Below are 24,940 nucleotides of genomic sequence, written 5' to 3' on the forward strand. Positions count from 1 at the left end.
GTAGAAAGGTGGCCCAATTTTGGGGCCCTGCACTTGGTTTCCAGCCTCAATAAGGTCCATCCTATTATCTCCTGTCCCTCTTGGCTATTAAAACCTATGGCTCAGACACAGGACCTATTATTAGCAGAAAGTGTCATTTCCTCTCTTCAGGACGGTAAGGTCACAGCTTCTCTTAAACAAACAACTGTTTATTTCTTGATGAAGATGATCTTGACAGTGGGATTCCTGCTTACTATCACTCAGTCACCAATCTCCCTTTTGAGAAGATTATAAAGAAGGTGGCATCAAAGCAACTCAGTACCTGAAGTCCTCAGGTTTTCTCAACTTTATCAGTCCAGCTTTAGAGCTGGGGATGGCAGAGACTGCACTGGTCTCAGTCAACGACCTTCTGACAATGGATAAAAATAGAGTGCTCAGATTTGTGTTTAGATCTTTCAGCTGCCTTTGATACCACTGTGCAGCTTGATCAACTGCAGATGGCTCTGCTCTTTTGTCTCCAAGAGGAGCCATACTAGTACTGGATGATTGTTTGGCTATCCTGAAGGATCCTGCATGCGGTTCTTTCTTTTGCTTTAAATTCTTCTGCTTCTGATTGCTCTACGCACCCAGGAATGTGTTTGTTGGAGTAAAAAATCCAAAATGGAGGACAGTATAGCTACTGCAACTGATTAGGCTAGCTAGCTCTAAGTAGAATTGGATCTTTGCAATTCATACTTGCCATGCATTGTTCTTCATATTCACAGAAGAGGCTTTTTGGTGAATTCAGTTCTGTAATGGGCTTTAACATGCACTTAGTTTTGTTTAAAAAGAAAAAAACAAAGGGAGTGGTGAAGTTCTCAGAGAAGGTTGCACAGCTGTCAAAGATCGCTGGTTGATAAGTTTATACACAGAGTGGGTAGACCAGAGGCAGCAGCAGCAGCATAATTTCCTTTCCCCTCCCCTCTCTGCTTACCAGGAGTAAGCAAGTGGTTGTCTTCATGCCCATTCAGTCCTTTGTTTCTTGGTGGAAACTAGCAACTACGAAGCCAGTTATGATGTGGATTCCTTTTGACACCAACACCTTTCACAAGGACAACTGAATACCCATGAGAAGGTGGTGACTTTCAATAACTGCAAAAAAAAATTAGTAAAAATAAATTTAAAAGAATTTGAAACTACTATTTTCACACTAGAAGGCAGCGTAGGGCTGAGGCAATGGACAGGAAAATAGATGTCTGCATGTTGTTGCCACGTTAGTCCCAGGATATGAGAGACAAGATGGGTGAGGTAAAATCTTTTATTGTACCAACTTCTGTTGGTGAAAGAGACAAGCTTTCAGGCTCCACAGAGCTCTTCTTCAGGTCACCTGAGCTCTGTGGCGCTCTCTCTCATGAAAATAGATTACATTAATGCTCTAGAGTTAGGATTTGTTAAGTGAATTAGGAGCACTGTAATACTCAGTTATGCAATGTGGTTAGGGTTTGATAGTTTACAGACAGTCTATTGTTTCACATACTTGATGTGAATGTAGAGAGGAGCTATATCTTTTTATTTGACAACACTTGGACTTGTACATGCTAAATTGCTAAATTATTTGCACCCAAGACTAATTCAACAAAAGAAAAGGAAAAAAACATCTTTCATGTGAACCTGTTGAAACCTGGTGGGAGTGGGAAATTTTCCTTGTCAATCGAGACAAGATGCTAAATCTAGGTCCTGAGGTTCTAGGGCCTTTGGCACTGGATGAAATGGTTTCTTCTGAGAGCTTAACAGAATAACAAGCCCAGGAACTAATATGTTTTTAAGATGGGTTTTCGTCAACCTCAGGAAAAACTATTTCTCATCATACTTGTACCAACCCAGAAAAAAAATGCAGGAAGCAATTGCATGGGAAGTTTGAGAGATGCTCAAAGTAGGTATCACAAAGGTATCTCAAAGTGATTGGTATAGCCCTGTTGTACTGATGCCCAAACCTGATGGGACAATCCATTTCTGTCTTGATTTCCATGGGGTTAAATAATGCTATTTCCGACCTGGATGCATACTTCATGCCACACATAGACAAGTTATTAGATTAGCTAGGGAAGGCTAAATATTTAACAATGTCAGACTTAGAGTTGAAGTGTGGAGGTGAAAGGGGGAAGGTAGCTTTCTAATCAATGTACTTTAGGGTACACTGTGTTATCAGATTTTTTGCCAAACACTGGCCACATAAAACCTCAGTCGACAGATCCTTTCAAAACAAGCAGCACATTTACCAGTGAGTGAGAACGGATGATGCACAGAATTCCACCCTCTAGCCTTCTCTAAAACTGATGCTTTGTGTTTTCTTCTTTTACATTTAGTAGGAGTTCATTTTCAGCAGAGAGAGATTCAGATTTTTTTGACTTTGTTGGCAGCAAGTCAACATGTGACTTAAAGTCACGAGGGTTCCCATAAACACAGATGAAAGATGAGCATTTGCTTTTGTTGTGAACCAGTGTAATTAAAGTAATATTTTACAATGTTCAAGCATTCAGTAAATAGCAGCCTTAAAGCCAATACCCCATATAGAAGGACAGTCTCATAGGGGGAGGTGCCCCTTATTAAAAAGAGAATTACAAAGAGCATATACGTTAGGTTGCTTATGCAAGGCAGGGTTCTTCTGAGGGAGGAGAAAGGTGGGAAAAAAATTAAGCCATTTTAAACTCCTTATATCCAAGGCAGTAACTAAGCCTCAGACAGCCCCCTGCTTGACCAGGCATATCCCTATTTCACACCAAGCTTGCAAGATACCCCTGTGCCCTTAATCTTATGGACAGCTTCCGTAACAAACAAAGCTTGATATTGTTTTCTATAAACCCAGCTCTCTTTCAAAAGCTCATTGTAAACACACTTTTTGTAAATAATGCTTAAAATCTAAACTAAAAATAATTCAGGAGCAAAAGACTAGGATTTGCTACTAGTAGATTTGCTAGGCATTTCTGTCCCACTGCTTGACACATATGGGACTGTTCTGACCAAGATTGTTCTCTGAAGCTATCCATATTCAATTCTGCATAAAATCCTGGTTTTGCTGGACACTGGAGCATACCATGGAGATGAAACTGGTGGCTTCAATACACAGAACTAATTATTCTTGTAATTTTCCTGAGAGATTAATATTAAAGAGGCATCAGCAGTGGAAAAATTAAAGTAGAATATACAATAGGCTCCAATTTCTGTTCTGGTGTTTGGAAAAACTCCAGTTGTTAATAGTCTGTGTCTTTTGGGTGGTTTTTTTCTAGTTCAATGTAGCAATGGGTCTGTTATCATTCAGTAGATTTCTGTGTGAAGAGTGTTCATCTGCAGAGCATTGACAATGGCATGTTTTGCAGGAGCAGTACAGATAGATTTATGGCCCCAATAACATGTTGTAAACCAGGTTCTTCCATTTACTGCAGTTATTGTTTGGGCATAGCAAAGTCCCAAGCTGTCTCCTGCGCGCATTTCCACATTGCCCTCATGAGCCGTGTAAATCCCATGTCTTTGGGCTTCTCCAAACCTCTCATAAGTCGCTGCTTCATAATGGCAACAAACTCCTTGTTACTCAACTCTCCATTCCCTAAGGGAAGAGGGAAAAAAATTTCATTAACTTGAAAGTACAAAAATAAAAAGCCTAGAAATCTTTGGAGGGAAGTACCAAAAGCTTGGTTTCCTTTATAGAAGAAAAAGAGACTGGTTCATGTTTTGCTTTAGTCTCCTGACAGGTCAGGCCATGGAAAGTGCTGGTAGCAATGTACAAATTTTACATTATATTTGAAGTTAAAGTTTTTGATTAAAACAAACACTTCAGAGTTTCCTGCTGACAGCCACTGTATGGCTGGTGTCACAATAGCGCTGCTTTTCAGCACGATGGCATCTCCCAGCAGGAAGCTTGGAAATAGCAAATTGTAAATTAACTCCAATTTCATATGCAATTCACATTTTACAAAATGTGAAAAATGCTTCTCCCCATGGGATCATTTCAGGACAATCAGCTGAGTAAAATGATTGCAGGTTTAATTTTGACAGTATTATTATATCACCAATTACAATTCTGCATCCTTTCTGGACCAGGCCAAATTACTAATTGAAACAATGAATGCTTTTATCAAAATGTTTACTTTGTGATTCATAGCAGTCAGGAACTCTGACACAGTGGTCTTAAATGAAAATGCATGACAGGTTCAACGACTTATTTTCCAAAGACTCAACTATTATCATAGCAATAAGAAAAATTTCACATTTCATATGTTGACATTGGTGAGATTCAGAGGTGGCAAAAATCTTTGACACTGCAATGCAGCCCCATTTGTGATCATTTACAATTTGGCAGATTTTTTTTTCAACCTATGTCAAGCATCATATGAAAACATCTTACAGTTTCTTAGAGCAGCTAGTCCTGGAACCCACAAGGGGCGTGGCAATTCCTGATATAGTCCTAACTGGCACATAGGATCTGGTCCAAGAGGTAAATCACTCAGTAATAGCGACCAGGATGTAATTAAATTTACCATTCTTGTACGGAGAAAAATACCAAAGAAACCCACCACAGCAGCATTTAACTTCACAAGGGGAACTACACAAAAATGAGGAAGCTAGTTAAACGGAAATTGAAAGAACAGTCACAAAAGAGAAATGCCTGCAAGCTGCATGGAAACATTTTAAAATCACCATAATAAGAGGCTCAAATTAAATGTGTACCCCAAATAAGAAAAAAAAATCAGTAAGAAGACTAAACAAAATGCCACCATGGCTAAATAACAGAGTACAAGAGGGGATTAGAGACAAAAAGACATTCTTTAAAAATTGGAAGTCAAATCCAACTGAGGACTATAGAAAGGAGCATAAACTCTGCCAAGTATAATTAGGCAGTCCAAAAAAGAATTTGAAGAGCAACTAGCAAAAGACACAAAAACTAATAGCAAATTGGTTTAAGTATATCAGAACCAGGATGCCTGTCAAACAGTGGGACCACTGGACTATCAAGGTACTACAGGAGCACTCAAAGAAGACCAGGCTGTTGTGGAGAAGCTAAATGAATCATTTGCATCAGTCTTCACTGCAGAGGATGTGAGGGAGATTCCCACCCCTGAGCCATTCTTTTTAGGTGACAAATTTGAGGAATTGTCCCAGACTGAGGTGTCAATAGATGAGGTTTTGGAACTAATTGATAAATTAAACAGCAATGAGTCATCAGGACCAGATGGAGACCCAAAAGTTCTGAAGGAACTCAAACTAGCAGAACTACTAACTGTGCTATATAACCTATTGCTTAAATCATCCTCTGTACCAAATAACTGGCAGATAGCTAATGCGATGCTGATTTTTAAACAAGGTTCCAGAAGTGATCCTGGCAATTACAGGCCGGTAAGCCTAACTTCAGTACCAGGCAAACTGGTTGAAACTATAGTAAAGAACAGAATGATCAGACACATAGATGAAAATGTGGGGGAGAAGTCAATGTGTTTTTTGTAAAGGGAAATCATGCCTTACGAATCTATTAGAATCCTTTGAGGGTGTCATCAAACATGTGGACAAAGATATCATGCATTTGAACTTTCAGAAAGCCTTTGACAATGCCAAAGAGCCTTTGTTGAGGGACAAAGTAAGAAATCATGGGATAAGAGAGAAGGTCCTCTCATGGTTAAAAGACAGGAAATGGTCAGTTGTCACAGTGAGAGGGAGGTAAATAGTAGGATCTGTACTGGGACCTGCGCTGTTCAACATATTCGTAAATGATCTGGAAAAAGGGGTAAACAATGAGGTGGAAAAGTTTACAGACAATACAAAATTACTCAAGATAGTTAAGTCCAAAGCTGACTGTGAAGAGTTACAAAGGCTTCTCTCTAAACTGCTATGTTAAGAGTTTGACTTAAACTGACTAACACAATGAAACCTTGGGTCCAATCTGCAACTCCAAACTCATCCTGCACTACTGAACCTAGGCATTGCACCATACACAGAACTGGCACTTGGGATCTTAGATGGAAAAATGAACAGAGACAAATCTACCAAGATGGGAAACTTATCAAAGGAAATATGGAAGATACTAAAAAAAGAATAATCACAACAAAGCAGAATATTTATAAAGTTAGAAGTGGAGCTGGGAGTATTGTGAACATGGAAACTTCTTGAGGGGACTTTTTTGCACTAAAGTAATTTAGGAAATGTCACAGATTTTGAAATAGATATATTTAAAAAAAAAAAACTTCCTAGACTTAGACTCATTTTGGCAAGTTTTATTCCACAGCTAATTTTTATGGGTAAATTATAATCCCCAGGATTTTTAATGACAATACTGACAGACTCTGAAGGGACTATTCCCAATCAGATTCAGAGACACAACATGATGCAGTGCCTTTACATTCCAATTCATTGGAAGACATCCAGGTCTCTGAAATCCCTGTCTAGTTTACTATCAGTTTTGTAGGCATATGTTTGTTTCCCCAGGACCATTTGACAAGGAAAGAAGAAAGGAGTCCTGACAATTCTACGCCCAGTGCTTCTTCCTGCTTCGTGTCTGTCATTTAGACACTTGCTTAAGAGACAACCTGTCTCTTCCTAATTGTATCGTTTCTACAGCGTTTGTCCCCTGCCCACTCTGCATGTAAATCAAGAAATACTCCAAGGAAGCAAAGCTTTCAGACCATCCTGATTTAAAAAGCTCTAGCCAACACTGTTTTTGTTTTAAATAATCTGGCTACAGATATTTCAACTGATTTCCTGTGGCTTTATTGGTGCACTGGGCAGAGGGGCCCAATAAAATCCATTGTGCAGGATATTATTCATTCCGACTGGTTTTAAGAGGCTTGAAAACTGAAGGCATTTTGGAAATATAACTCTCTGAACAAAGCCCTCTCATTTTCATTCTGTATTTTGTGTACATACATACAAGGAACTAGAAAACCCCCATAATTATTCCTAAAAACAGGGTCTCATTGCTAACTTCATTTTCTGCTCTTTGTGCTGATTTAGAACAATCCTTTTCTCTATATGCAGTCCACTTCTTAATCCAGTATTGCCATTTTTAGCTTCTATGTTATCTGATAGAAAAGCAACCACATAACTACTTCCAGTATGAAACTCTGGAGTCTCATTTAAGACCACAAATGTATCCTTTTCTCAGCACTCCCTCCCGCATCACTCACCCATCAGGACTTGCTACCATGTTAAAAAAAAATTTCAGCAATTTCATTCCTTAAGCCATATTTAGAAAAGTCTGTATACACAGGCTAAATTAAACTGAAGAGATCTGTCTGCTTTTATACTATGTTCCTATCTTTGAAGAGATTTCTCTAACAGAACAGTCTTTTCCTCTAAAGATTTGGTATCAAAACATTCAACAGAATCTCCTCTGAGAGTATGCAAATGGAGACCATTTGGATACATTTCAATTCACTCTAATTACAGATCAAAATATCTGGCTTGCAGATCCAATCAGGAATCGCTAGTGAACTACTTCGGAAAAATGTGATTCAACCTTCTTTCACCAAAGGTACAAGGAAGAATATGAAGCTGGAAGCAAGAGGGGAAATAAATAGACACAATTGCAAAGATGCATTTATCATTTAATCAACAGTGAACACAAAACTATCTATTTGCACACACACAGTTATCAGAGGATGGACAGCATATCAAAATGGGTGATTTGACAGCCCTGCTGGATATCTTTAGATAGTGAGTACATTTACCCCTTTGAGGACACAATGAACCTACTGTATATTAAAAGAAAACATAAGCAAAAAATGATGAGCCATTAGTCTACCAATATTTAAAACAGAGGCACCTGATTTAGCATTGAATACACTGGATAACTAGAGATACAGTAAATTCTCCTGGGTTATGTTCTTGGCTCTGCCAATGATTTGCCCCGTGGATTTAGGCAAATACTTAACTCAGTTTCCCTGGATGTAAAATAAGGATAACAACTCTTATTTATTATTATGTACCTCAGAGAAATACTATGATAATTGGTGTTTATAAAGTACTCTGAGGATGTAAAATGCCATTTAAGTGCTAATTACATGAGGACGCTATGTTTTGTGAGAGTGCTGTCAAGAAGTGAAGTGATGTGATGTTATGGAGTGATGTTATGAGCTGACTAATCAGCTTCTCCAGTTGAGCAGTGGCATTTCATAAGAACACAAAAATGGCCATACTGAGTCAGACCAATGATCCATCTAGCCCAGTCTCCTGTCTTCTGACAGGGGCCAACACCAGGTGCCCCAGAGGGAATGAACAGAACAGGTAATCATCAAGTGATCCATCCCCTGTCACCCATTCCCAGCTTCTGGCGTGATTTCCAGCCACGATGTCATAGAAAAGTGTAATGTCACAGGAGGGTAGGCTGGTTAAACAAAGTACCCAGTATACTCACTGAAGGGCAGCTACTGAACTTCCATATTCAGAGTTACAGTGCTTGAAGTAGCCAATCTCACTAGTCTCATTACAAACTGCATTAAGTTCTGGCTCGCCACGCATTATTCCGACACCATCACTGTGACTCTGTAGTTAAGTATATTCACTTTCACAATGCAAGTGTGACTAACACTCATTGCTTACGCCACAAAATGCCATTGCACAGAGGATACTCTTGGTTTGCACAGTCCAATTATTACCAGAGTGTAATGTTTCACTTGAATGTCTGAAGGCATGGCATATATACTGCAGTTTTGAATGTTTCTGCTACTGTTCACAGAGGCAGGGCCGCCCAAAGGATTCAGGGGGCTTGGGGGCAAAGTGGGGGAGCTGTGGTGCTTGTACTGACCCGGCGGCAGTCCAGGTCTTCGGCGGCATTTCGGTGGCGGGGGGCCCTTCAGTCGCTCTGCATCTTCGGCAGCACCGAAGGGCCCCCCGTCGCCAAAATGCCGCCGAAGACCTGGACTGCCGTCAGGCCAGGGCTCACGGGGCCGCTCCGGGGCAAATTGCCCCACTTGCCCCCCCTCCCCCGGGCGGCCCTGCACAGAGGACAACATCCAGCCCTGAGTTTAATTTTTCCCTTGTGGATAGAAACTAGTTAGTGGGATATTGAAAAATCACCACAGCAGGAATAAAATCCTTATATATGAGATCTGCAAAACTTAGTTTAGCATTAGAGACTATAGTTCTTAGTTTCTTTAACTGAACTTTGGTTCTGCTGTGTAGGGGGCACAGTGCATCTATTCGTTGAGCTGGCCATTGAGTTAACCATTGTTAATTCAGCATCCCTGCTGGAGGAGTTTGGAGCTTTTCAACTTCCATTTTTCAGCTCCCACTTTTGAGACCTGCACTGCAGTCATCATCCTTCGAAGCTCAGTAATTTTCCTCCTTAATCAACCTGAGATTGCTTTTGAGTGACAAGAGCAGGCCAGAAAAAGCAAACTACTGGGAATAAATTCCAGGCTTCTTGCATGGCAATGCTCATTGCTACCATTAATTAGCTAGTGTTTGTACAGAGCTGTAAATGTAAAGTACCCTATTAGTGCTAAATATTCTTATTACCAACAATAGGCCATAATTGATAATTTTGTTAAACATATAATGTTTCTGAGAGCAGAAGATAGTCTGTTTTCTCTCTGCAGTGAGCTATTCAGTCAGAAATCTGACCTACAAAACCCTCAAACTTTTAAGTTAGATATATGAAAACTTTCAGAGAACACTGAATGCCATTAATGAAACCCTCTGAAAAGTATAAGCTTTTAATACAGACCACAACACAAACAGCAAACTATAATACAGGGTGAAGGGAACAGTGAATACCACCATGAAATGGATAATAATGCTATGGAAGGCCAAAGTCTAGCAGTAGTTTCATGCTATTGATAAGCTGGAGAGCAGAAATGAAAACAATAGATAAAAAGCCAGTTAGCCTGGAGGTGGAGGGGATGGGGAGGGAGAAAGCCTCCAAATCTCATTCATTTTGACTGCCTCTGGTTATTGATCTTACTTTTAGTATCTCTCTACATTATAAATTGCAAAATGGGGAACAACAGAAGAGTGCTCTGATGCTGATAAAAGTTTGTCAGATACAACCAACTCATCCCTTGAAAAATAAAATATTATCGAAATGCACAAATAACATATTTAGCTTTTATAGCTTGATTCTTTCAGGTTTTTTTTTTTGGGAGGGGGAATACAGATAAACTATACAACACACTGGGCACATGCTGGGAATATGAAAAGGTCAGACCTATTACAGTAAATTAAAACCACTCACCGTCACAATCAAAAAGAGCAAACACCACATCACACACATGGTCTGAGAGCTCCACTTTAGCCACTGTCCTGGCTACCTGCTGCATGGTAACTGAAATAAAATAAGGATACATTATTAATAGAATGCAGTAATCTTAAATAAAAGTGTTATCTTTCATCTTTCACCTTTTGTAACTGTTTTTCTTCAAGATGTTGTGCTCATGTTCGTTCCATTCTAGGTGTGTGCACAGCCACATGCACAGTTGTTGGAGACTTTTGCCTTAGCAGTATCCATAGGGTAGGCTGTGGCGCTCCCCTGAGAGCCGCGCTCATGCATTGGTATATTAGGCGCCGCCAACCCCATGCCCTCTTAGTTCCTTCTTGCCAGCAACTCCGACAGATGGGTGTGGAGGGGTGGGTAATGGAATGGACATGAGCAACATATCCCGAAGACCACCAGTTACAAAAGGCAGGAAACCGTTTTTAGTTCTTCAGGTGCTTGCTCATGTCAGTTCTATTCTAGGTGACTCACAGGCAGTATTCTCAGAGGTGGGCTCAGAGTTCACAGTTTAGCAGCTTGCAGTACTGCCATACCGAAACCAGCATCGTCCCAGGCCTGCTGGGTAAGTGCATAGTGGGACATGAACTATGGCCACCCTACAGATGTCCTGGATAGGCACCTGGGCCAGAAAAGCTGCCAAAGAGGCCTGTGCCCTGGTCGAGTGGGCAGTTACAATCGCTGGGGATGGCACTTTTCCCTGATAGTAGCAGCAGCAAATACAGGTGGTGATTCAAGAAGAAATTCTTTGAGCAGACACCAGGCGACCTTTCATCCTGTTAGCCACAGCGATGGACAATTGCGTCAACTTGCGGAATGGCTTGGTTCTTTCAATGTAGAAGGCTAACATCCTCCTGACATCTAGAGAATGCAGCCTACACTCCTCCTCTGACTTATGCAGCTTCAGAAAAAAGACAGGTAAGTAAATGTTCTGGCCCGTATGAAACAGAGACCACCTTGGGCAGGAAAGCCAGGTGTGGCCTCAGCTGGACCTTGTCTTTGTAAAAGACCCTGTAGGGTGGTTCCGAGTTGAGTGCCCTAATCTCAGAGACCCAGCAGGCAGATGTTACTGCAACCAGGAGAACAACCTTCCAGGAAAGGAGAAGGAGAGAGCAGGAAGCTAGAGGCTTGAAGGGGGGTCCTGGGAGCCGAGACAGCACCAGATTGAGGTCCCACGGAGAAACATGGGGCTAGAGGTGCTCAAGGCCCTTGAGGAACCTGGCAGTCATGTCCTGGGCAAAAATCAACCTTCTCTCAAGCAGCAGATGGAAGGCCGAGATAGTCACCAAGTCAACCTTGACAGTTGAAAGAGAGCTTGATATGCAGAAGATAGTCCAGGATTAACTGCAGTGAGGCTTGCTCAGGCTTAATGCCTTTGTCTGAGGTCCAGCAGGTGAACCACTTCCACAATACTCCAGATGAGGCCTAATCAGCACGGAGTAGAGCGGAAGAATTATGTCTCATGTCTTGCTTACAACACTCCTGCTAATACATCCCAGAATGATGTTTGCTTTTTTTGCAATAGCATTACACTGTTGACTCATATTTAGCTTGTGGTCCACTATGACCCCCAGATCCCTTTCCGCAGTACTCCTTCCTAGGCAGTCATTTCCCATTTTTTGTGTGTGCAACTGATTGTTCCTTCCTAAATGGAGTACTCTGCATTTGTCCTTATTGAATTTCATCCTATTTACTTCAGATCATTTCTCCAGTTTGTCCAGATCATTTTGACTTTTAATCCTATCCTCCAAAGCACTTGTAACCCCTCTCAGCTTGGTATCATCTGCAAACTTTATAAGTATACTCTGTATGCCATTATACCGTACTCTGTATGCCTGTTTACCAGTGCCCTTCCTGCTTCCAGGGTGGAGCCACTGAGGCCTGAGTCTACCGACTGACTCTGGTTGGTGACCAGCGAGGTGAGGGCGAGGAACGGTGCCTACCCAATGAACAGTACCGGGGGGGATGGGAACAATGCCTTGACAAGGAGCAGCCCTGCCTGGGCAGGGACTGAAATCTGGGAGACTGTCTGGATGAAGGTGACCTGGGTCATGGTGATCTTTGATGGGAAGCTTGCCGGTACTGGTGGTACGGGGACCAGTGCCTTGACTCTGGTTTCTCATGTCTTGTAAGGGGAGAGTGCGAGGACCTGGGAGACCTAGGATACAGTGCCAGGGTCCAAGGCTGTGGAGATGGAGATCTGTGCCTGTGGTCTGGTGACCCAGGGTGCGCCACTGCTCTGTGAGGCGTTCCCATGATCGGCTTGCCCTTAGCCAAATCTGCTGCCTGTTGCGGCATCTGCGGTGCCAGTCAGCCTACTTGTTCTTTAGCCGCTAGGGCCGCTTTGGGCAATGAGGGACCTGGGAGAGACCAGAGTCCCCTGCTGCTCCCCAGAGTCAGGGGAGGATTCCTGGCTGGGCTGGGGAATCGACCTCTGTGATAGCCCCGTGAAGCCCCAGGGCAGGCACATGGCCTGACTTCGGTCCTTTCCAAAAGCCCCTTTCCCTTCTGGTGCCAGTAGGGCTCCTCTTCTTTTGCTGCTTCTTAGGCACCGGCGAGGTGGAACAGTGCGGGGCGGAGTCCAGTGCTAGCATTGTGCTCTGCACTGAAATCGAAGTGCTCGGTGTGGGGTCCGAGTGGGAGGGCTCTGATGCAGGATGAAGCGCAGCCTCCATGAGGAGGGCCCTCATGCAGATATCCTGCTCCTTTGGGTTCTAGGTCAAAAGTTTTTACAGATTCGACACTTGTCCTTTCTATGGGACTCCCCCAAACACTTCGAACAGCTGGGAGGGGGGTCACCGATAGGCATCGGCCTGCTGCATGACAAGCATGGTTTGAAGCCAGGAGAATGGGGCATGCCCTGCTCTGAGGCAAGTCCCAGCTGGGACTCTAACTACCAAACTAACCTAACACTTAACTTAGTACCTGCAAACTATATACAAGGAAGATAAACAAAGGCTGTAAAGAACCGCTAATGCTCTTGTGATTTGCAAGACAAGGCGCTCCAACCAACCGTCATGGGCAGTAAGAAGGAAGTGAGAGGACATAGGGTCGTCGGCACCTAATATACCAACGCATGAATGTAGCACTCAAGGGGGCGCCGCAGCCAACCCTATGGATACCGCTAAGGCAAAAGTCTTGACAACTGTGCACATGGGCGCACAGACACCTAGAATGGAATGGACATGAGCAAGCACTCGAAGAAGAATAGCATTTTACAAAAAGCTACCATCCAAAGTATTTTTCTCAGGAAGTTTTAAATTAAATTTCTTCCCTACTCTGTTCAACTCTCTCCTTGAAATCAGTCTCCTCAAAAGACCGGTTTTCCTACACTATACGTGCACAGTGCTTTGTTGTAGGGATGCTGATGAACCTTGAAATGTTGCTATTATTTTTATTGAAGTAAAAGCATTAAGCACTAATTCTGGAAACAAAACAAAAGAAAACCACCCACCAGCCAAAACTACTGTTTCTTCTTTGTTTGCAAAGTCCATGTAACTGGAACTGTGGGTCTTTTAACTTTTTGCTCCTTGAAATGAGAGGAAAGCATCAGAATGAGAGCAAACCCTCCACATATAATTTCTCACCTCCCCTGCTCACAGACTCTCTATTCCTTGAATGGTCAGTAAGAAGGTTTTTCCCCCCACATGTTGAAAAAACATATGAATTGTCATCTTTGCAACACTAGGTTCCTGCAGGCTGAATATTGTTTTCCTGCTAAGCAGTCCAGAGCCGATACAAACTCAAAAAGGCAAGTTCCAGTGTCTGTGAAAATAATACATATTGCATCATCACTGACCAGGCTTTGTAGATTTTTTTTTTTTGCAATATGCAGTAATGAGAGTTCATGGCAAGGTTAGTGGCATCTCAGTCTAGAGGGTGAGTTCAGGCCACAAGTGAAAAGGCATTTGGTAGTTTCATCAGAGTCCTTAGTGGCCAGCGACGCATGTCACAACACTCTCAATTCAGCATGGTTGCTATAGTAGTTCTTGCTGTACAAAAATCAATGGCTTAGCATAATATATAACCATTATACATTCACATTGGGAGCATTCAGCTACCTCCCTCTATTTTTTCTTTTGGGGTTGATAACTGGATTATAGGGGACAAGGTGAGGAGGGTTAACTGGTGGTCATCTGTACTGACATATGCTGATATTTATTATGGATTTGTTTTCCAGTTCTAACTTTAAAAAGTAATGATAGAAAAGAAGTGCAGAAGTGGGGTAGGAGTGATGCAGGTTAGGAATGAAGAACACTGACATAGTTTTCATCTCTCTGTATTTTAAAAGTATGGGTTTCAATATAATGATAGTATATGATTTTAATTTGTCCTTATTATGTTGGACAGAACTTCAAGTACCTGTGGCAAAAGGGTGCTTTATAAATTAATTTATCATAATTAAAAGTCTTTAGGGAAGTTGAACTCCTGCAAACATACTATGCCACAATTTATTCTTAATATTTGTATTCAGATAGTGCCTTTATCCAGGCTACAAGTCTCTCGTTTTCATACAATCAATTTAAATAAAAAAATTAGCACCTCTTTACAATAGAGCACTTGCGACCCTACACTTTCCAATAATTCAACAGCGGTGCTGTGAAATCTGTTGTCATCTAGAAGAATTTTTGATCCTGCACTGTGGGATTTTGCAATCTTCAATAGAATTGAGAACACAGAAGGCTTTGCACTAGAAGGGGAACCATTGCATATTGCAAACATGTGGGCTAGGTTTTGCAAACAAATAGTAATATTTCCCCTCAAAAAACATTCCCTCCCTCTTCAAAACACGAAACAACTCCCCCCCCCATTCCAAATGCATCAAAAGTCATTGTTTATGACTTCTAATCTGGGTGTCTACATGTTACTACCAAAAAAGAAAAGACGATATTCCTAAACGCAGAGTAAAATAAATCAGCTTACTAAGTGCTTTGAGATCCACAAATAGGGATGTAAGAGCTGAGTGTTAATATTAGTCATTTGCTTCATATAAAACAATATGTGAGTTTGGTGAAGGATACAAGAGGTGAAATCAGCAAGTAATTTCTAGTTTAAGTGCTTCATTGATGCCAATTGCATCAGATACAGTCTGACATTCTATTACAATCAATTTGATATAGTAGCAGAGGAACCTGAGAAGGGAGGAGTATGCCTATCGGTGAAGTAACAAAATACAAGCTTTAGGAGAGTACCAATCATGGGCCATGTTTTCAGGTGAGCACATGTAACCCATGCCTGCTGGGTGTGGTGCTCTGTCCCCCTGCAGTGGCACCTAGACCACCGAGAGATTGATGAGTCTGGCACAGAATGTGTATGGAGGGGGATGGAGGGAGGAGAAGGAGAAGATGCTAGCAAAATGATTTTTAAATGCCTTTTTTAATGTAGCAATACTCAATGAAAAACCATCCACATTTGCATGGTTTGTTAGCTGTAAGTCAAGAGTTTAAAAAGGGATAATTTTTAAAAGAGAACCCAAAGAATTTAAGGCCAAGCAGCGAAAATGTGCAATTCTAAAGAGATTAATCTGACTGAGAATCTTGTAGACACCACTCGAGAGAAAAGCAAAATGGCAGAAAGACAAAACCATCACATTTCAAACACAAATGAATTCCTCTGCCTCCCATCCCATGCCTAATTTCCTCTTCTTTATTCCCAAAAATTAGGTGTCTTTTATAAATAAGAAAAATAACTATCAGAAATATTAATTAGAGAAAGGAAAAAGCAAAAAGCACTAAGAGACCACTCAAATACTCAATTAGTGTATAAAAGTAGTTTCTAGTAAAAGTCAAAAGGTTTTTTTTTTTTTTAAATGAGTGTTATGGTATGCTAAAGGAATGATTCTGTATAATATCTGCTAGGTTCTTTTTACCCAGGTTCTCTTTTATTCCCAAAATCCCTTCTCTGTTTCTGCGTCTGTATCTCTCATTAGCTTCCACTTACACCTCTAGATGCCTGCTGTTCCAGGCAGGCAGAAATACTGCATCACTGCAGGTTTCACCACAGTGAAAGCCCTGCAGTGCTGACCGTTATCTGTTGTCTTTGATTCTAGTTCAGTGATGCAAAGTTGACAAACACTTTCGCTGGGATTAATGATATGGAGAATAGCTCCCTTCCTTGGCACTGAGAACAGCCAACCTGTCAATTAACATGATGGAAGTTCCTGATCCGACTACCAGTGCTAAAGATCAAAAAGCTGCCCCTGAAAACAAGTAAGCTGCCAACAGGCCCACCACAGTGGGGTCCACAGCTTTATAATAATTCTGGTTTCTAGATAAGGCTGCTAAGATGAACCTTACAGAACACTTTATTTCAATGGTGATGAAACAATGGCATCCTCTGTTTGTGGTGCACCCACAATTTGTGTCTTGCAACCACTTTGCCTATCTCCCAAAGCAAATGTTCCCCCTGCCCCGTTTGTTATATTTTAGGAGAAAACTAAGAAATTAGATAATGTGCATGAACACTCTAGAGATAGCCACGCCTTTTTTAAAACTATAATTATACCTTTTAAGCCTACAAAAGCCCCCTAATATCTTAGCACTAATTCTCTTATGTGACTGTGCTTTGTATATCAGAAGTAGCCTGCGTACTATGTGATGTGGCTGCTGTCTGCGTACGTGCTCTTTAATTGCGGGGGTCAGAATTTACTTAGGAAAAAATGAGGAATCATTCCTAAGTAGATTTTGTAGAGAAACTGGATCAATTGTGCTAAACACCTTTGAGTCAAGCCCTTGCCAACTGAACAGAAGGGGAAACTCACTGTATGTAACCTACACCCACATCTAGTCATTATGAATTATACTGCATCTCACAAAGAAAAAGGTTTTGAAGAGCGCCTGAACGCACCGAAACAGTCAAGTCCATTCAGAATTCTCTGATGTCTTAAGCTATTAAAATAATAACACGCACACACAATAACTTTGTTTTTGAACCCTCAAACACTCCCTTCTTCAAAATAGCCCCGTTGGCATAAGTTAGTTTGGAAGATACAAGGCATTCACATTGATAATCAACTGCAATTCAAGCTAATGGGTGCATCTGATGAAGGCAGTCTGTAGTCCTACAAGAAGTGCTCTATAACCGCATTTATGATTTAATCCATTCACACTTGCATCTAACATCCATGAATCATAATTAAATTACAGCAGCTGAGTTCATTTCCACCTCTCCCCCTACACTCTGAGGGATAATCACGGACAATTAATCCCAAAGTGCCTGCAAATATTACAAGTGTTCAGTGCTGTGGAGATAAGCAGGTTTCACTTTCCTATCTAGTTCAACGTGGACAAGTTCAACGTATGTTAGGTCAAAAGATCAACAGGGCCAGATAAAATCTGAATACCCCCTATATCCTGACAGTTCTTCAGCATGCCTCTGCAGAGCCTGAAATAACTTTGTTGATTATTGTTCTGCGGCCTAATGAATCCTGGACCAAGCAGACACAAAACAGATGTCCGAGCATGCCCCTGTATAATGTTGTTGACATTCATAGTTAATAACCTGGCACACACATTTGCTTCCTTCCTCTCTGGATGGCTCCTGCAGAGTCTGGGCCAAGTAATTCAGGTCACTGGCAAGGTGCTTAATTAATCCTAGACCAAGCAACTACAGCCCATATACAAAGCTGTGCCTCAAGAATGCCACTTATTTGCTATGTGGAGAACACCTCTGTCTATACTATGCCACAACGTGGACTACAGGGGTGTATATTGCAGAGTGCACCCCTATAGTCCCCACTTTGGCACAGCGTAGACAAGCACTAAAATTTTGTGAAGTCCATCAAAGGTGCTGTATATATGAGGACAGATAGAATAACAACTTGAGAAAATATGTAAATTTAAATCCCCTGGCTCATTTCACAATACACTTTCCTACATATATGCTCGCATAAGCCAGGTCAGCAGGTAATGGGAAGGCTGGAACTGTGCTTTAGGAATGCTTAATTATTGCAAGTGGAGCGTGCAAAAAATTATAGGCAGCAGCATGCAAAGATGGTAAATCCTGCTTTCTGCACAGGCTTGGTCTTAATTTTGAGATGTATCTTAATAGAGCCAGTCACCTTAGAAAGACAGGACCATTTCAGGCACTCTTCTGCATAGGCTATTTAGAAAACGGGAAAAAAAAGCAGCAACAGAATGAAATTTTGAAGTGAAGATGAGAGAAAGTGGCTCCTAGAGTATTTCTATGTAATTGCTTTTTATGCAAAGTCCTTTTCCATGCTGCAGTGCCAATGGTGACAGAGATTCAAATCACCTGTCTTACTACTGGAGAAGTGGTCAAAAAACTGAAAAATTGTGGTCATCGTACAGCTGTAGCTGTTCAAGATTATGATTTTGGACTGCTGTGAAGAGAGATCAGATTAATCCCTTTTATCTGCCAAGCAATCCTCAAGGGCAAAGGGGAAATTTTGAAGGCAACTCTTAGCTAAAGTCTATTGCTGTTTCTATTTGGTTGTAAGTACAAACCTTGAATATTATACGCAAAATGACAATTACAGACTTTCTCTCAGTTTGCCTGCACTCTCTTCTCCCAAAACACCATGGCTTTTAAAATAACTTCACTGTCTCTCAACACACACGTTAATGTACTATGAAAGAGATATATTATAAATATTGTGTGTATATGCATGCAGACCCTCTGCCTTCAGACCCCCATCCCTGCACCCAGACCACCACCCACTGAGCTCCCTCTACTCAAACCCCCACCCCGATGCCCCACACCCTGCACCACCCTGAGCCCCCACATCCAGACCCCCAACTAACTGCACCCAGACCCCCTGCCACTGAGCCCCCCACACCCAGACCCTTCCACTGAGACCCAACCACCTTCACCTGGAAGCCCCTGCAGAGTCCCCTTGCCCCAGTACCTGGGAACACCCCCCCCATGAGTTCTGTGCATCCAGATCCCCCCACACCTAGAGCCCCCACTGAGCTGCCTGCACCCAGATTGTTCCACACAGAATCCTCTCACCCCACATCTGGATGCCCCCACACTGAGCCCCTCCACACTTGGATCCTGCCTGCCCCACACCTGGTGCGCCTGGCGCAGAGCCCCACAGTGTTCCTGGGGAAGGCCCAGGCCTTGTGCTGCGTCAGGGGTGGGTGCAGGCTCACCGCTGAATCCGTGTCCTGGGGGTGGGGGGGTGCTGCAGGGTGATATCCCACCTTCATGCACCCAGTGGTCTGTGCTCCCCACTGCCATGCTGAGCCTCTGCATTTATTTATTCACAAATAAAACTTGCAGAATTTTAAAATATTGTGCCCAGAATTTTTAATGTTTTGGTGCAGAAAGCCCTCAGAAGTAATATATACCCAAAAAACAGAGGCATCTGTAAGCTTTTCAGACCATGGACTGTATCTTCATATGTTTGTACAGTGCCTAGACACTGTAGGGCTCTGATCCTGCCTGCAGCCTCTGGGTGGGAGTAAGTTGGATTATTGTATTCCGCATTTCTATGGCCAACAGGGTGACTATAGCAAAAACCTCCTTAGATCAGCAGACAGGGAAACCATGTCTTCTTTTAACACTGTAAACCAATGACACTGCCTCGTAACCATTCAGAACACATAACTTGGACTACATGATAATAATTGCTTTGGTTGAGCTGTCCTAAAGTCTTATGCAATTAATTTGGAAACAGCAGCAACTACAAATGCCAAGATATTGATTATGTATTTTGCAATAATTTGTCTATGTCTCTACGCAATTGCTGTTTCCTGAGTATTTATACAATATTCAGAAAAATCAAGTGGTTAAGGTATGGGAATTCAGATCCAATAAACAAGTATTACCGTGGCTTTGACTCGTAATTCTGATAAATGCTTTAACAGCATTATTCTGTAATGATTAAAACACAGTACAGGGAGTCAGGACATGAGAGTTCTATGCCTGGCTCTAAGCTTTAAATGATGTGACCTTGGAACAGTCACTTATCTTTGTATCTCAGGCTTTAGCCATCTGCAATGCTTATCTGTCATATAAAGTTGTTGTGAGATATAGTTCATTAATGTATGGAAAGCTTTCTTAAAATAGTTTGGGTGAACTTATTTCCCAGATAATTTGCATTTCAGTTATATGCAAGTCTTCTATAAAACTGTCAGCGTACACATTTTAAAAAGTTACTTTGGGAAGGATATATATTTTAATTGCTATAATTTAACCTTTGTGCAAGATCTTTAATTTCTGAGATCAAATGAGACCTACATTTGCTGTAATGGCAGTATATAATTTAAGTCAAGTTCTTCAGGAATATGTATTTCCAAGTATTTAAACTCTGTCTAGGCCTTTTAAATTTAAAGAGTTCTCTAAATATGCCTGACCAAAGTTAGCTATTCCTATCAGCAATATTTCTGATATACTTCAATCGTTTTTCATACCTCTATTTGCACGCTTATGCAGAGGGAATTGAGATACTCTATATTTAGGGTCCACGGTAGCACCTGGCCAGCATGCTTGGTCCCAGATACTGCTTGGTGAAAGTCAATGCTAATAAGAGGCTGCACATGTGGACTGAATGAAGTCGATATAAGAGCTGTGCTCTAACAAGGAACTGCATAAATAGGGTTGGGGAGGTCAAATAGACTAGATTTAAGCTCTATTTTCTGACAAGACTACATGGAGAGTGCAGATACTTTGGATTTAAGGGCTTTCAGAGATAGCCAAGAGTGGCTTGGCTAGTGAAGATTTAAGGGTTTCACTGATAGAGGGCTAGCTGCTGTTTAACCAGGGCTGGCTCCAGGCACCAGTGCAGAAAGCAGGTGCTTGGGGTGGCCAATGGAAAGGGGCAGCACATCCAGATCTTCGGCGGCAATTCGGCGGACCAAAGAATGAAGCGGTGCGGTAGAGCTGCCACCGAAGTGCCACCAATCTTTTTTTTTTTTTTCCTTCTTCGCCGCTTGGGGGGGGGGGGGGAAAGTTGGAGCTGGCCCTGTGTTTAACATCTGTTTTTTTGATAGGGACAATTTGATTCTAAGGTAGGTTTAAGGGGGCAAATATGCAAAATCTGGATACTACACAAGCCCAAGTTTGCTGACCTTCAGAGCATACAAGGAAGACCTGCCTCTTTTCTCAGTCTTCTTGCCTGCAAAGAGTGATTGTGGGGTCAGTATGTTTAAGGAGGGAGCATCATTTTGGTCTTCTGTATTTTTCAATATTATGATGGTGCCATCAGTTTTCGCCTAATTTAATGACTTTTCCTGGCCTTTGTGGTTATAAAGAAAACCTTCTGAATTTGACAGGATGCAGTGCAGTCTCTGCAGACAGACAAAATTAATAGCTCTGAGAGCGATGAACCAGCTCATTCTTCTAAAGGGTGCGTTATCTCTGAAGCTTCCTGGACAATAACTTAAATGTCAACACTACTACATAACTCTGGGAGTGCTGATGGAGTTCAGCAGATGAATTCACTAGTGAGGTATGCTTTAGATACGCAATCTATCAGTATTTCTGTGATCACTGGAAGTCCATCTTTGTGAATATTTCATGTTTTGAATAAATACTCAAGCCATACAAATGAGCTATGATCCATTAATATAGGCATTACTCTGTAGACCAGCTAGCCAATGGCAACAATCCTGACAGAACCTGAGAGTGTTGCCATTAGGGTAAATTAAGCTGGGACAAGGCAACTGACTACTCACTCAGTGATAGCCAAAGCCTTCAGGAATATGACAGCACTGAAGAGGCAGTGGATACAGAATGGTTTTTGTTTTTTGTTGTATGAATGATAGTATTTTAAACAGCTTATTGAGGAAAAATCTAATATTCTTTTGGTCATAGACTGATCTATAGCATTCCAAATTTCTAAGAGGATCACAGAGTAAGTGTGGGCATGCAATATGATCTGAGGGACTGTTTGCTAATTTACTGTACAATAAGGTAGTGTCTCAAGTGAAATATTTTTGCTCTTGCAAAATTTTAAAAATCGGGTTATCAGGGATATAAGAACAAGATTTTTCTGGCCACTTAAAGGCTGAGAACTGCTGCTCTAGAACCTGGCTAATGGGGGCAGGAAATCTTGGCACACTCAGGGAGCAGGGCTCTGACACCCCCAGATACTTAATGCCCCCTATATCCTAGCTCACATGAGGGCAAAGACAGCTTCCTCTAGAGGGGCAGGGAGTCCCAAATCCCAGCAAACACACACCAAGTAGGGAGAGAGTAGGGAGTGGGGCTGTGGATGGAATAAATGGGGCAAAGGTGCTAACATAACCCAATCACAGTCCAACATTAAACAGCGTTAAATAAGCATTGGGGTTTGGTTAACCGAGACCACAGCCTACTAAGTACCATGGCAAACACATGATTTTAAAAAAGCTTGTAGTAAAGATACAGAAAAGAAGGAACAACAATTAATACTTCACATTTCAAATGCTTTAAGTAAGGCTTTCATTTTAACATCCCTTGTTCCCTTTCCCTTTAGCTGGACTGCTGGAGAGAGAGTGTTTAGGAGGAAACCCCCCTTGTTTAACTATCTCTGTGATGGTATCAAAGATGGCAATAACTGTCGTTTTGGGGAAAAGAGAAGGAATTAGCTAGATGAGCTGGAGCTGCTGCTATTGATGTTAAAACACAAACTGTCCTTTTAGGGAAAAGAAAAGAAGTTGAGATGAGCTAGCGCTGTTGCTGCTGCTAAAACCCAATCCCATTTCATCCCAGGTGCTGTTTGGGATTCAGACGGAGCCTGTAGAGGTGGCCATGTTATCAGGGTCCCTCTCTCTGGCCTGGTCTGGTTAAGCATCTTTTAGGATTAGAACGAAGGAGGTCTGGGGTCCCAGAAGACAGTGGAGGTGGCAGCCACAATGGTGAATTTTGCTTCAGCCTCCGTCTCCTCTTTGTTCTTCTTTCTCTCCATCAGTTCATTTTTTTTTAAAGGATCCAAAAAGGGAATGATGGGTGAAATAGCTCATCCACTCACTATCTGGTCCACTAATTACACCTCTACCCTGATATAACGCTGTCCTCGGGAGCCAAAAAATCTTACCGCGTTATATCGAACTTGCTTTTATCTGCTGGAGCATGAACCCCTCCTACCCCCCACCGGAGCGCTGCTTTACCGTGTTATATCTGAATTCATGTTATATTGGGTCATGTTATATCGGGGTAGAGGTGGTCTAATATCTGACACACAAACCAATTTTGGTTCATTAATTTCCAGTTCACGTCTTCAGTTTTTATTAAGCACCATTTCAGCATAGTCCTTGAATTATATGGTGTTATGTTATGCTTCCGCTAATTTAGTCTAACTGTCTGGTTCTCTTGCACCTGTTTATCACATTCTTTATTGAAAATAACTTGACCTACTTTCCATGGTAAATTCTTAAGTAAGCAGAAGTTACAGACCAATTGTCATAATAGGGCTCCGACCTCCCATATCCTGGCACACACTAAGTAGGGGAGAATGTGGGACTCACAGGCAACCCCTCCTACCCCTGTTCTTCCCCAGTCCCCCTGCCACTTACCTACATGTTCCCTTTCCAATGTCCCTCCCCTTCTCACTGTCCCTACCACCCATCCCCATTTATCCTCCTCTCCCCATAATTTCCCCTCACCTTGATTCAGTCTGAAATCGCTCACCTCTATTCTCCCCATTCCTCCCCCTAAAATGCCCCTTCGTATCAGCAAGAATTCACGTCCCTTTTAAAAACAACAAAAAGTTTGTTTACATTCCTCCAAACCCTCTCCCCAACCCTGATAGATGTTAGCAATGTGACTCTCAGCCTTTTCCAGACTTCTGCTCAAAGTAGGACTTGAACTGTCCCTGGGGAGGGGAGTGGCCTTTAGAGCCTGAACTCCAACCTGAGCCACAATATCTACACTGTTATTTTTAGTGCCAGGGCATGAGCCCAAGTCTCTGACCTGGGGTTTGAGATGCTCTGCTGTGGATTTTAAAATGCAACATAGACTTATCCTGTGAGGCTTCCGACCCAGACCCTGCTCCACCACTAAGCTCATTTGTTAGGTACAATTTCTGTATATGATTTTTGCTTATTTGCGATTTAAGAATTTGTTGCCATTGAATTTCTGGTAGCATAACAGTTATTTCTAGAAAACACAAGCTTGAACGAATAAATTCATGCACTATTCCATGGTTCATTAAAGTACGTATCCTACCATTCTTTTTAAAAACAGGGTCTAGTTTAAATTAAGGGTGAAAAACGTCAGTGAAGCAGGAACCTGCTGTGTCTATTTTATGCTACTAATTTTTTCCCCTTTCAGTTTATAAGACTTCTAGAATCATAAAAATGGGTCAGTCGGCTGCAGTAGAACAGGAACAATTTATTTAGCATATAAGGCTTATGGTCACTTTTAACATTTTAATTTTAATAGTCAAAATAATCCCATTCTTTTGGCAGTCAGATGAGTGACTTTCCTGTGGTATATTAATAGAGATATAAGCATCTTTATGAGAATTCAGCTACTAGAAAAGGTGGAACAAGTGTATCATTTACTCTGCGTGGACTTGATGCTCTGGCTAGGAGAACACATTTATATGCTAAGAACCATGTAATGTGCAGATCATTTGAGCATAAATTCCTCATTAACACACTATCCACTACTAACTCTCTCAAATCTCAGGCCACCTGCAATGAATTCCCCTTTCATTGTCAAAGCCTCATCCAACTTCTGAGTGCCAACACCCTCTCCACTTCCCCCGCTTCAACCTCTCTACATACTTTTCTGGATCAAACTTCAACAATACTCTATCCAGCTGCCAAAACATCCAGC

At 41.8% G+C, this 24,940-nt stretch overlaps 1 protein-coding gene across 5 annotated transcripts in view; it reads right to left on the bottom strand.

Annotated features, from left to right (window-relative positions):
* Positions 1–2,443: 2,443 nt before the first annotated feature.
* Positions 2,444–24,940, bottom strand: part of MICU1 (mitochondrial calcium uptake 1) — a 248,343-nt gene continuing 225,846 nt past the window's right edge. For all 5 annotated transcript variants that reach the window (XM_045025877.1, XM_045025876.1, XM_045025878.1 and 2 more), the window contains 2 exons: positions 10,178–10,267; positions 2,444–3,562 (listed from right to left, as the gene is read on the bottom strand). In XM_045025877.1, the coding sequence (XP_044881812.1) occupies positions 3,402–3,562; positions 10,178–10,267 (251 nt within the window). In that variant the 3' untranslated portion in view covers positions 2,444–3,401. The remainder of the gene's footprint in view (positions 3,563–10,177; positions 10,268–24,940) is intronic.

This window comes from Mauremys mutica, chromosome 7 (assembly GCF_020497125.1).
Source record: "Mauremys mutica isolate MM-2020 ecotype Southern chromosome 7, ASM2049712v1, whole genome shotgun sequence".
NCBI classification, from domain to species: domain Eukaryota; kingdom Metazoa; phylum Chordata; order Testudines; family Geoemydidae; genus Mauremys; species Mauremys mutica.